General features: G+C 48.1%; 1 protein-coding gene across 1 annotated transcript in view; it reads right to left on the bottom strand.

Moving 5' to 3' along the window:
* Window positions 1–12,797, bottom strand: part of MUC2 (mucin 2, oligomeric mucus/gel-forming) — a 57,756-nt gene that overhangs the window by 17,742 nt on the left and 27,217 nt on the right. The window contains exons 26-36 of the mRNA XM_034061309.1: window positions 12,408–12,555; window positions 11,512–11,555; window positions 10,769–10,963; window positions 10,375–10,404; window positions 9,574–9,994; window positions 8,433–8,470; window positions 6,732–6,965; window positions 5,061–5,651; window positions 3,375–3,965; window positions 1,689–2,279; window positions 48–593 (exon numbers count right to left, since the gene is read on the bottom strand). Of these exons, the coding sequence (XP_033917200.1) occupies window positions 48–593; window positions 1,689–2,279; window positions 3,375–3,965; window positions 5,061–5,651; window positions 6,732–6,965; window positions 8,433–8,470; window positions 9,574–9,994; window positions 10,375–10,404; window positions 10,769–10,963; window positions 11,512–11,555; window positions 12,408–12,555 (3,429 nt within the window). The remainder of the gene's footprint in view (window positions 1–47; window positions 594–1,688; window positions 2,280–3,374; window positions 3,966–5,060; window positions 5,652–6,731; window positions 6,966–8,432; window positions 8,471–9,573; window positions 9,995–10,374; window positions 10,405–10,768; window positions 10,964–11,511; window positions 11,556–12,407; window positions 12,556–12,797) is intronic.

Below are 12,797 nucleotides of genomic sequence, written 5' to 3'. Positions count from 1 at the left end.
CGATTTTGATCTCAATAAAAGGCAACAAATACAACTAATGGACATACCGAGACGTTCTGTAGGAGGAACTGTAGGTGCTCTTGTGATTACTTTGGGAGTTGTTGAGGTGGGAGGAATACTTGCTGATGTCTTCAGGGTGCTGATGGTGGTGCTGCTAGGAGGCTCTGATGGTGTTGGCGTGGGAGCCGTTGTTGACAGGGGTGGAAAGGACCCTGTGCTCACTGTGGACGAAGGAAGGGCTGTCGTGGTGCTCATGGTCGTGCTTGTGGGAATGCACTCTGGTATGTTGGGGATGCAGCAGACACTGATCTCGTAATTGAGGCAGACTGGCATTGGTATTATGCCTCCTATGACCTGATCTCTGTTGTTACAGATCAGACCTGTGTTAACACTGCATTCCACCTTCTGCCCTAAATCTGCAATGGGAATGTTAGGGAACTGCTTTGCTCTGCATGAAATATTCTCCGCTTTCACACAGACCCAGGAGGGGTCGTTCTTCAGAATATTCTCAAACGTTTCGTAGTCACCACTGTTTCTGTCAGAACTATCTGGGTAGCTCACATCAATCCAGTCCGTCCAGACGCAGTCACATGCTGGGGGGGGACACAAGAGGAGCAATTAGAGAATACATACAGAAAGCCAGGGCACCGGCGCACTCGTGGCTGGTGGCCTGGGAGTCCAATGCACACAAAGGTGCCCCTCGGGCACTGCTACACCAGTATCTAACCCTGGTGCAACAGAGTCCCTTGTGTGGACAGGCCTTCCTTTCATGGCCCTACAAAGCCCATGCAGGCACTTCCGAGTCACGTGTGTTTCCCTCACAGATAGGACATGTTGCTCTATTGGGCTTCTCGAGTGCAAAGGCTGCACACACAAAGGGCAACGGATGAGGTGGAGCAGGACAAAGCAGGGACTCCCACCACTCTCTAACCTTCTGTTGCCACTCACACCACCTCATTATCCCAAGGACAAAGCAAGCACTTGGTAGGGTTGTGAGCACATAGGAAGCAGGCACAGGACTCCTGCTGCTGCTGAAACATGGGTGTGCTTTGTGGCAGCACACAGACAGATGGAAAACAGCAGTCGTGGGAATGCTGTGAGGGTCCAGCTGCCCGGAGCACTGGTAGAAGTCAAGGGGCAATATGTGTTCCGAAACCTTTCTGCAGCACCTCCTGGAGAAAACCTTCAAAGCTTCCTACAGACAGAACCTCAGCTGAGTGGCAGCAATGGCCACAGAGGCAACTCAAGAGAAGAAAGCGAAGAAACTCTGCACAGCTCTGCCCAAACAGCACCCGGAGCGCCAATGCCACAAAACCGAGCCCCACTCCCACTGCACACCATGGTGCCTGCTGAGTACATTCTCTCTTGCTGAAGGATGAGCTCAAGCAGCAGCAAAAGCAAGATTTCCCAACAGCTCAGTACTTGTCCAAGCTGTGGGCAGAGGCACCAGCTTCAGAAAACGCCCTCAGGGCCCTCTTCAGCCGAGGAAGACTTTCTACCCAGGACACTGCACCATCCTCACCACTGAGCCTGCCACATCGAGGGCTAGCTTTGGGCACTTGCCATTTCAGGGAACACACAACTACTCCCATCCCTGATCCCAGACAGAAGACACGAGCTGAGGTGCTCACAAACCTTCATTTCTCCCACAGGAAGGCAACACATGAGAGCACAGAACAGACAGGTACCTGGAGGTGGTGTGGTGGTGGTGTACGTTGGCGTGGGCGTGGATGTGCTCGCTGTAGTTGGGGTGGGTGTTGATGTGGCGGGAACAGTTGTTGATGTCCCCATAGTGTTGCTGGTGGTGGTGCTGGGGGGCGTCAGGGTGCTGGCGGTGCTGCTGGGAAGCTCCGATGGTGTTGGCGTGGGAGCCGTTGTTGACAGGGGTGGAAAGGACCCTGTGCTCACTGTGGACGAAGGAAGGGCTGTCGTGGTGCTCATGGTCGTGCTTGTGGGAATGCACTCTGGTATGTTGGGGATGCAGCAGACACTGATCTCGTAATTGAGGCAGACTGGCATTGGTATTATGCCTCCTATGACCTGATCTCTGTTGTTACAGATCAGACCTGTGTTAACACTGCATTCCACCTTCTGCCCTAAATCTGCAATGGGAATGTTAGGGAACTGCTTTGCTCTGCATGAAATATTCTCCGCTTTCACACAGACCCAGGAGGGGTCGTTCTTCAGAATATTCTCAAACGTTTCGTAGTCACCACTGTTTCTGTCAGAACTATCTGGGTAGCTCACATCAATCCAGTCCGTCCAGACGCAGTCACATGCTGGGGGGGGACACAAGAGGAGCAATTAGAGAATACATACAGAAAGCCAGGGCACCGGCGCACTCGTGGCTGGTGGCCTGGGAGTCCAATGCACACAAAGGTGCCCCTCGGGCACTGCTACACCAGTATCTAACCCTGGTGCAACAGAGTCCCTTGTGTGGACAGGCCTTCCTTTCATGGCCCTACAAAGCCCATGCAGGCACTTCCGAGTCACGTGTGTTTCCCTCACAGATAGGACATGTTGCTCTATTGGGCTTCTCGAGTGCAAAGGCTGCACACACAAAGGGCAACGGATGAGGTGGAGCAGGACAAAGCAGGGACTCCCACCACTCTCTAACCTTCTGTTGCCACTCACACCACCTCATTATCCCAAGGACAAAGCAAGCACTTGGTAGGGTTGTGAGCACATAGGAAGCAGGCACAGGACTCCTGCTGCTGCTGAAACATGGGTGTGCTTTGTGGCAGCACACAGACAGATGGAAAACAGCAGTCGTGGGAATGCTGTGAGGGTCCAGCTGCCCGGAGCACTGGTAGAAGTCAAGGGGCAATATGTGTTCCGAAACCTTTCTGCAGCACCTCCTGGAGAAAACCTTCAAAGCTTCCTACAGACAGAACCTCAGCTGAGTGGCAGCAATGGCCACAGAGGCAACTCAAGAGAAGAAAGCGAAGAAACTCTGCACAGCTCTGCCCAAACAGCACCCGGAGCGCCAATGCCACAAAACCGAGCCCCACTCCCACTGCACACCATGGTGCCTGCTGAGTACATTCTCTCTTGCTGAAGGATGAGCTCAAGCAGCAGCAAAAGCAAGATTTCCCAACAGCTCAGTACTTGTCCAAGCTGTGGGCAGAGGCACCAGCTTCAGAAAACGCCCTCAGGGCCCTCTTCAGCCGAGGAAGACTTTCTACCCAGGACACTGCACCATCCTCACCACTGAGCCTGCCACATCGAGGGCTAGCTTTGGGCACTTGCCATTTCAGGGAACACACAACTACTCCCATCCCTGATCCCAGACAGAAGACACGAGCTGAGGTGCTCACAAACCTTCATTTCTCCCACAGGAAGGCAACACATGAGAGCACAGAACAGACAGGTACCTGGAGGTGGTGTGGTGGTGGTGTACGTTGGCGTGGGCGTGGATGTGCTCGCTGTAGTTGGGGTGGGTGTTGATGTGGCGGGAACGGTTGTTGATGTCCCCATAGTGTTGCTGGTGGTGGTGCTGGGGGGCGTCAGGGTGCTGGCGGTGCTGCTGGGAAGCTCCGATGGTGTTGGCGTGGGAGCCGTTGTTGACAGGGGTGGAAAGGACCCTGTGCTCACTGTGGACGAAGGAAGGGCTGTCGTGGTGCTCATGGTCGTGCTTGTGGGAATGCACTCTGGTATGTTGGGGATGCAGCAGACACTGATCTCGTAATTGAGGCAGACTGGCATTGGTATTATGCCTCCTATGACCTGATCTCTGTTGTTACAGATCAGACCTGTGTTAACACTGCATTCCACCTTCTGCCCTAAATCTGCAATGGGAATGTTAGGGAACTGCTTTGCTCTGCATGAAATATTCTCCGCTTTCACACAGACCCAGGAGGGGTCGTTCTTCAGAATATTCTCAAACGTTTCGTAGTCACCACTGTTTCTGTCAGAACTATCTGGGTAGCTCACATCAATCCAGTCCGTCCAGACGCAGTCACATGCTGGGGGGGGACACAAGAGGAGCAATTAGAGAATACATACAGAAAGCCAGGGCACCGGCGCACTCGTGGCTGGTGGCCTGGGAGTCCAATGCACACAAAGGTGCCCCTCGGGCACTGCTACACCAGTATCTAACCCTGGTGCAACAGAGTCCCTTGTGTGGACAGGCCTTCCTTTCATGGCCCTACAAAGCCCATGCAGGCACTTCCGAGTCACGTGTGTTTCCCTCACAGATAGGACATGTTGCTCTATTGGGCTTCTCGAGTGCAAAGGCTGCACACACAAAGGGCAACGGATGAGGTGGAGCAGGACAAAGCAGGGACTCCCACCACTCTCTAACCTTCTGTTGCCACTCACACCACCTCATTATCCCAAGGACAAAGCAAGCACTTGGTAGGGTTGTGAGCACATAGGAAGCAGGCACAGGACTCCTGCTGCTGCTGAAACATGGGTGTGCTTTGTGGCAGCACACAGACAGATGGAAAACAGCAGTCGTGGGAATGCTGTGAGGGTCCAGCTGCCCGGAGCACTGGTAGAAGTCAAGGGGCAATATGTGTTCCGAAACCTTTCTGCAGCACCTCCTGGAGAAAACCTTCAAAGCTTCCTACAGACAGAACCTCAGCTGAGTGGCAGCAATGGCCACAGAGGCAACTCAAGAGAAGAAAGCGAAGAAACTCTGCACAGCTCTGCCCAAACAGCACCCGGAGCGCCAATGCCACAAAACCGAGCCCCACTCCCACTGCACACCATGGTGCCTGCTGAGTACATTCTCTCTTGCTGAAGGATGAGCTCAAGCAGCAGCAAAAGCAAGATTTCCCAACAGCTCAGTACTTGTCCAAGCTGTGGGCAGAGGCACCAGCTTCAGAAAACGCCCTCAGGGCCCTCTTCAGCCGAGGAAGACTTTCTACCCAGGACACTGCACCATCCTCACCACTGAGCCTGCCACATCGAGGGCTAGCTTTGGGCACTTGCCATTTCAGGGAACACACAACTACTCCCATCCCTGATCCCAGACAGAAGACACGAGCTGAGGTGCTCACAAACCTTCATTTCTCCCACAGGAAGGCAACACATGAGAGCACAGAACAGACAGGTACCTGGAGGTGGTGTGGTGGTGGTGTACGTTGGCGTGGGCGTGGATGTGCTCGCTGTAGTTGGGGTGGGTGTTGATGTGGCGGGAACGGTTGTTGATGTCCCCATAGTGTTGCTGGTGGTGGTGCTGGGGGGCGTCAGGGTGCTGGCGGTGCTGCTGGGAAGCTCCGATGGTGTTGGCGTGGGAGCCGTTGTTGACAGGGGTGGAAAGGACCCTGTGCTCACTGTGGACGAAGGAAGGGCTGTCGTGGTGCTCATGGTCGTGCTTGTGGGAATGCACTCTGGTATGTTGGGGATGCAGCAGACACTGATCTCGTAATTGAGGCAGACTGGCATTGGTATTATGCCTCCTATGACCTGATCTCTGTTGTTACAGATCAGACCTGTGTTAACACTGCATTCCACCTTCTGCCCTAAATCTGCAATGGGAATGTTAGGGAACTGCTTTGCTCTGCATGAAATATTCTCCGCTTTCACACAGACCCAGGAGGGGTCGTTCTTCAGAATATTCTCAAACGTTTCGTAGTCACCACTGTTTCTGTCAGAACTATCTGGGTAGCTCACATCAATCCAGTCCGTCCAGACGCAGTCACATGCTGGGGGGGGACACAAGAGGAGCAATTAGAGAATACATACAGAAAGCCAGGGCACCGGCGCACTCGTGGCTGGTGGCCTGGGAGTCCAATGCACACAAAGGTGCCCCTCGGGCACTGCTACACCAGTATCTAACCCTGGTGCAACAGAGTCCCTTGTGTGGACAGGCCTTCCTTTCATGGCCCTACAAAGCCCATGCAGGCACTTCCGAGTCACGTGTGTTTCCCTCACAGATAGGACATGTTGCTCTATTGGGCTTCTCGAGTGCAAAGGCTGCACACACAAAGGGCAACGGATGAGGTGGAGCAGGACAAAGCAGGGACTCCCACCACTCTCTAACCTTCTGTTGCCACTCACACCACCTCATTATCCCAAGGACAAAGCAAGCACTTGGTAGGGTTGTGAGCACATAGGAAGCAGGCACAGGACTCCTGCTGCTGCTGAAACATGGGTGTGCTTTGTGGCAGCACACAGACAGATGGAAAACAGCAGTCGTGGGAATGCTGTGAGGGTCCAGCTGCCCGGAGCACTGGTAGAAGTCAAGGGGCAATATGTGTTCCGAAACCTTTCTGCAGCACCTCCTGGAGAAAACCTTCAAAGCTTCCTACAGACAGAACCTCAGCTGAGTGGCAGCAATGGCCACAGAGGCAACTCAAGAGAAGAAAGCGAAGAAACTCTGCACAGCTCTGCCCAAACAGCACCCGGAGCGCCAATGCCACAAAACCGAGCCCCACTCCCACTGCACACCATGGTGCCTGCTGAGTACATTCTCTCTTGCTGAAGGATGAGCTCAAGCAGCAGCAAAAGCAAGATTTCCCAACAGCTCAGTACTTGTCCAAGCTGTGGGCAGAGGCACCAGCTTCAGAAAACGCCCTCAGGGCCCTCTTCAGCCGAGGAAGACTTTCTACCCAGGACACTGCACCATCCTCACCACTGAGCCTGCCACATCGAGGGCTAGCTTTGGGCACTTGCCATTTCAGGGAACACACAACTACTCCCATCCCTGATCCCAGACAGAAGACACGAGCTGAGGTGCTCACAAACCTTCATTTCTCCCACAGGAAGGCAACACATGAGAGCACAGAACAGACAGGTACCTGGAGGTGGTGTGGTGGTGGTGTACGTTGGCGTGGGCGTGGATGTGCTCGCTGTAGTTGGGGTGGGTGTTGATGTGGCGGGAACGGTTGTTGATGTCCCCATAGTGTTGCTGGTGGTGGTGCTGGGGGGCGTCAGGGTGCTGGCGGTGCTGCTGGGAAGCTCCGATGGTGTTGGCGTGGGAGCCGTTGTTGACAGGGGTGGAAAGGACCCTGTGCTCACTGTGGATGAAGGAAGGGCTGTCGTGGTGCTCATGGTCGTGCTTGTGGGAATGCACTCTGGTATGTTGGGGATGCAGCAGACACTGATCTCGTAATTGAGGCAGACTGGCATTGGTATTATGCCTCCTATGACCTGATCTCTGTTGTTACAGATCAGACCTGTGTTAACACTGCATTCCACCTTCTGCCCTAAATCTGCAATGGGAATGTTAGGGAACTGCTTTGCTCTGCATGAAATATTCTCCGCTTTCACACAGACCCAGGAGGGGTCGTTCTTCAGAATATTCTCAAACGTTTCGTAGTCACCACTGTTTCTGTCAGAACTATCTGGGTAGCTCACATCAATCCAGTCCGTCCAGACGCAGTCACATGCTGGGGGGGGACACAAGAGGAGCAATTAGAGAATACATACAGAAAGCCAGGGCACCGGCGCACTCGTGGCTGGTGGCCTGGGAGTCCAATGCACACAAAGGTGCCCCTCGGGCACTGCTACACCAGTATCTAACCCTGGTGCAACAGAGTCCCTTGTGTGGACAGGCCTTCCTTTCATGGCCCTACAAAGCCCATGCAGGCACTTCCGAGTCACGTGTGTTTCCCTCACAGATAGGACATGTTGCTCTATTGGGCTTCTCGAGTGCAAAGGCTGCACACACAAAGGGCAACGGATGAGGTGGAGCAGGACAAAGCAGGGACTCCCACCACTCTCTAACCTTCTGTTGCCACTCACACCACCTCATTATCCCAAGGACAAAGCAAGCACTTGGTAGGGTTGTGAGCACATAGGAAGCAGGCACAGGACTCCTGCTGCTGCTGAAACATGGGTGTGCTTTGTGGCAGCACACAGACAGATGGAAAACAGCAGTCGTGGGAATGCTGTGAGGGTCCAGCTGCCCGGAGCACTGGTAGAAGTCAAGGGGCAATATGTGTTCCGAAACCTTTCTGCAGCACCTCCTGGAGAAAACCTTCAAAGCTTCCTACAGACAGAACCTCAGCTGAGTGGCAGCAATGGCCACAGAGGCAACTCAAGAGAAGAAAGCGAAGAAACTCTGCACAGCTCTGCCCAAACAGCACCCGGAGCGCCAATGCCACAAAACCGAGCCCCACTCCCACTGCACACCATGGTGCCTGCTGAGTACATTCTCTCTTGCTGAAGGATGAGCTCAAGCAGCAGCAAAAGCAAGATTTCCCAACAGCTCAGTACTTGTCCAAGCTGTGGGCAGAGGCACCAGCTTCAGAAAACGCCCTCAGGGCCCTCTTCAGCCGAGGAAGACTTTCTACCCAGGACACTGCACCATCCTCACCACTGAGCCTGCCACATCGAGGGCTAGCTTTGGGCACTTGCCATTTCAGGGAACACACAACTACTCCCATCCCTGATCCCAGACAGAAGACACGAGCTGAGGTGCTCACAAACCTTCATTTCTCCCACAGGAAGGCAACACATGAGAGCACAGAACAGACAGGTACCTGAAGGTGGTGTGGTGGTGGTGTACGTTGGCGTGGGCGTGGATGTGCTCGCTGTAGTTGGGGTGGGTGTTGATGTGGCGGGAACGGTTGTTGATGTCCCCATAGTGTTGCTGGTGGTGGTGGTGCTGGGGGGTGTCAGGGTGCTGGCGGTGCTGCTGGGAAGCTCCGATGGTGTTGGCGTGGGAGCCGTTGTTGACAGGGGTGGAAAGGACCCTGTGCTCATTGTGGATGAGCGTATTCCTATTATAAATATTGGTGATAGAGAAAACAGCTAAGTTACAAAGGACCTGAGTGGGACATAATGTGCACTGAAAAGAAATTCTGTGTTAGGGAGGTCCCACAAACCTGTATTTGTCACCCCACTCTTATCAGAGTAATGTCCTATTTCTCTAGTCCTTCTAGTCTGGCCCTAGAAGCAGACTAATGAAAATTACTGCACAGACAAAGTCATTGCAATGTTTTTCTCACCTTTTTGAATTAATAAGTTGTACATTACAGCATCACCCCTGTGTTTTTTTCTAGAAATGTTGCTGTAATGTTCTTCTCAGTAAGCAAAATTACTTAATAGGTAAGACTATGAGGAGAATTTAGGCTGTGTGAAGCTTTCTATCCCTGGCTTATTACTTGGAACACCTTGCTATGTCATGAAGTAATAATTAGGAGGGGAAGCTGTGGTCTGGGAAGGAAGTATGCACAGGAATATGTTCCAGTCTAATTGTCATGTCACTTCCCTGTTGTGCAATGCCAACCTGATGAAGTGTATTTACAGAGTACTAGCAAACTTTAGCATTGCTAGAGGGAAAACAGAAGGAGAAACAGAAGGAATTCTGCCCAGCTCCTCCCAGATAGTGCCTAGAATGATGGTATGCTAAATTAAGGCCTAGCCTAGTCTCACACAATGGACATTCTGCAAGTCTCTCCAGCAGGAGGACAGAAATCCAGACCAGCATAAATAAGACTTCCTGCCACCTCAGTATGTGCTATGAAGATGACATGCCCTTGGTAACTGACAGCCCTGTATTTCTACTATACAAAGCAAGAGTAGAGAATATTGGTCTGCTAAATACCTGGAGACGTTGGAGTTACTGGTGTGGTAACTGATGGCGTGAATTCACTTATGATGGTTGAGGTGGGTATGGATGTGGTGGTAATTGTTGTTGGCTGCCTTGCTGTACTGGTGATGGGTACTGTTGTGCTAGTGGTGGTTGCAGTTGCAGTTTGTGTCGGGCGCTGTGTAGTTGTCTCACAAGAAATTTCATGCCACTCACAACAATTTACCCTGATTTCATAATTATAACAAAGTTGCCAAATAGTTGCATCCTGCTCCTCATTTTTACAGATTAGTCCATATGTAACATTACATTCTACTTTCTGCCCAAGTTCCTCTAAACTAACATCGGGATTATCTTTAGCCCTGCATTCAATATTTTCAGGAGCTTCGCATATTTTGTTTCCATATTGATTTCTTATTGCATCGTAGGTTTCATAGTCACCACCATCCTCTTCAGGTTTACTAACATCAAACCACTCAGTCCAATTACAGATTAAAGCAAAGCATGGAGCTGCAAGAAAAGAGAGATTCAGCATTGAGTTTACAGAGAACATTCTGTGAAGTTTAATTTTGTATTCTATTCTACAAGACACTACAGCAACCCATTGCAACTAATAAGTTTTCAAAAAGAGAAAATATTTCTTTCTGTAGAGAAAAAAGTTCTACATTTGGTTCTGTGTTACTAGGTTTCTCAATAGGAAGCTTCATATCAAAATAAAATCACCAAGCGGAGGCCTTTGAAAGTCATCTTTCTACATGTACTGTATTTTTGCAATTAAAAAAAATTCTGGTTTATATATATTTTTCCTATAGTGGCCAACTTTGATTTATTTCTAATTTAAGTGCTCTTTTAACATTTTTTTACAACGTAGTTTTCTATTTAAAACTTACTTGTAGTCATTGGAGAGCTTGTAGGGGTCACTGAAATAAAAAAAAAGAGTACATCATCTGCAAAGTTAGAAAAATTATAATAGTAGTTTTAAATATCCTAATTACATTTTTTTGCAGACACTACTGATACAACTTCTTCTTTCCCAGCAGGGTTTTGAAATGCTAATGTGTTTTTCAGAATTAGGAAGGCACAATCTACATTTATAATTACCATTTCTTCCATTAAAAGTAAATTAACTCAAAGTTTTAAAAACTTTAGTGTGCAGTGATAAAATTATTTGTAAGTATTCCTCCATTTGTGTCAACTATAAGGCCATATACTCGTACTTCTATCTTTAAAAAATTTTACTTAAAGAAAATAATATTTAGATGTACATCTCTGCTGAAGTGTTACCTGTGGTGGTTAGAGTACTGGTAGGAAAGTAGGTTGAAATAGTTGTAGGTGAAGTAGATGTCGGACAAGGATAAGCAGTTCCAACTATAGAACCATTTTCTGCACAAACGTATGTTATGCATATGTTGCCATCCTGTATTTGTGCCACAGTTTCACCCACTTCATAACTTGTTCCGTTGATGACACAAGGACATCCTGCAAGAAATAGCTTTACTGTGCAATTTGCCTACTACTTGGGTAGAGACAAAGGTTCTTATTACTTACGGACAAGTAACTATTTACATGATTCAGGCATGCTCTTTTCAGACGTATATGTGGCACTAATTTATTTTGACATTTAGAGGAATGCTAAAACATATTAAATAAAGCCCTGCATAAAACACTTGGAAGAACAGAGTTACAAACCAGGTCTTAAAACATTTTTCAAGAAATAACAGCTGCAATTTACCATCTCACACTTTTCTATAATAATACACGTCCTGGGAGTGCAAACTCTTGTAGTGAAATCCATTAGTTTGGATTTGAGACACTGGGAGAAAGAATAAAGGCAAGTGAGAAGAAGTTCGAACAAGAAATACTAACAGCAACATTTAACAAAAGTGCTGCCCGATTTTCTTTGGCCACAGGTTTCTTGCACTGAAAAAAATTATTCCAAATCTGTACTAAGTCTTTTGTAGAGACAGATGTAGCAGCTCCATGCATTTTTTTTCCATTAACTTGTAGAAAAATTAAGTATTATTTACCTGGGATTGGTGTACACTCTATAGATCCTGAGGAGCCACAGACACTAAAAGCAAAATTTTCAGATATTAACATATTGCAGATGTTTTATGGCACCTGTTAGCAGAGCCAAGAACACATAATTGTATAAATTTGTAATTTAATCTTTATTCATCCTACAGGATATTTTTCTGAGTGTAATATTTTCCAATGTTACCTATCACTATTTCATTTAAACTAAGTCATCACTTTAATTCTTTAAGTACATCTTAAAATTATCAGGAAGCGCTACGTGTTACAAGTTGCAATACTGCAATATAAGCAACTGCTTTTCAGGGCAGTGAACTTATAGTTAGATAAGGGGTATTTTGTGTGTCTATTGTCACCATGTAGAGTCATAGATGTCATTGCTATCATTAGTAAGGTTCTAGGAATAAGCAGTTAAGACTCAGCTATCTCTTTCAGGGCTAAAAAAATTCAGGTTACAGTAACTTTGAAATCCCAGTTTTAAGTGAGAATGCAAGGCCCTCTACTACAAGAGAGCAATGAGAATCAAAATGTTATAGAGACACATCCAGGTTTCACGTCATTAATTTTTTAAAAACACTTAAATATACTTACTTATACACCTATTATAATGATTGTCAATTTGAAATATGGATTATTATGGGTTTGGAAAATAATGAATGAAAAGTTTATAATCTATATGCACTGTAATTGCCCCATTTTTTGAATCTAAGTCTCAACTGGAATAGATGGCATTGATGCTATTACTTGTACAGATAAATACTAGAATATTCCAGCTCTTCAGCTGAACTTGCATCTGTATTTGCTTGAAGGCCAGTTAAGCAAATGAGGGCCTCAGCATACATAAATTCTTTCCTAAAATGCTGCAAAAATTCTGCAATTTTTTATTTACCATTTTGTACAGTTCTCTTCTGTGGTTATTTCATGCCCTGGAGGAGCATGAGTTCCATTGATGTAACACCAACATTGATCTTCAGTCACACATTCCTTTGTCTCTTCATTATAAATAGGCTTGTCATTAGGACATCTGGGATAGCAACCTGTTGATGACAAGTAGAGCAGTATGCAGGATGAAGGAAAAGTATAAAGAATTAACTCAATGATAGGATATCTTCTGAAGTTAAATGATTCTCACTGAATAAAGCATAGCGAGTAAAACAGAAAATTTCCAATTCAAATTAAACCTTAGACAATAAGTCTTTCCAAAAGACTTACATCAAGCAATTCTTATTAATAATAGAGGGGTGAGGGGGATTAAATCAGAGTTTAGTCAAGAAAACTA

The sequence above is a fragment of the Melopsittacus undulatus genome, chromosome 4 (genome assembly GCF_012275295.1).
Source record: "Melopsittacus undulatus isolate bMelUnd1 chromosome 4, bMelUnd1.mat.Z, whole genome shotgun sequence".
NCBI classification, from domain to species: Eukaryota; Metazoa; Chordata; class Aves; order Psittaciformes; family Psittaculidae; genus Melopsittacus; species Melopsittacus undulatus.
The sequence above is the reverse complement of the archived record's forward strand: the minus strand, read 5'-3'. Positions and strand labels throughout refer to the sequence as shown.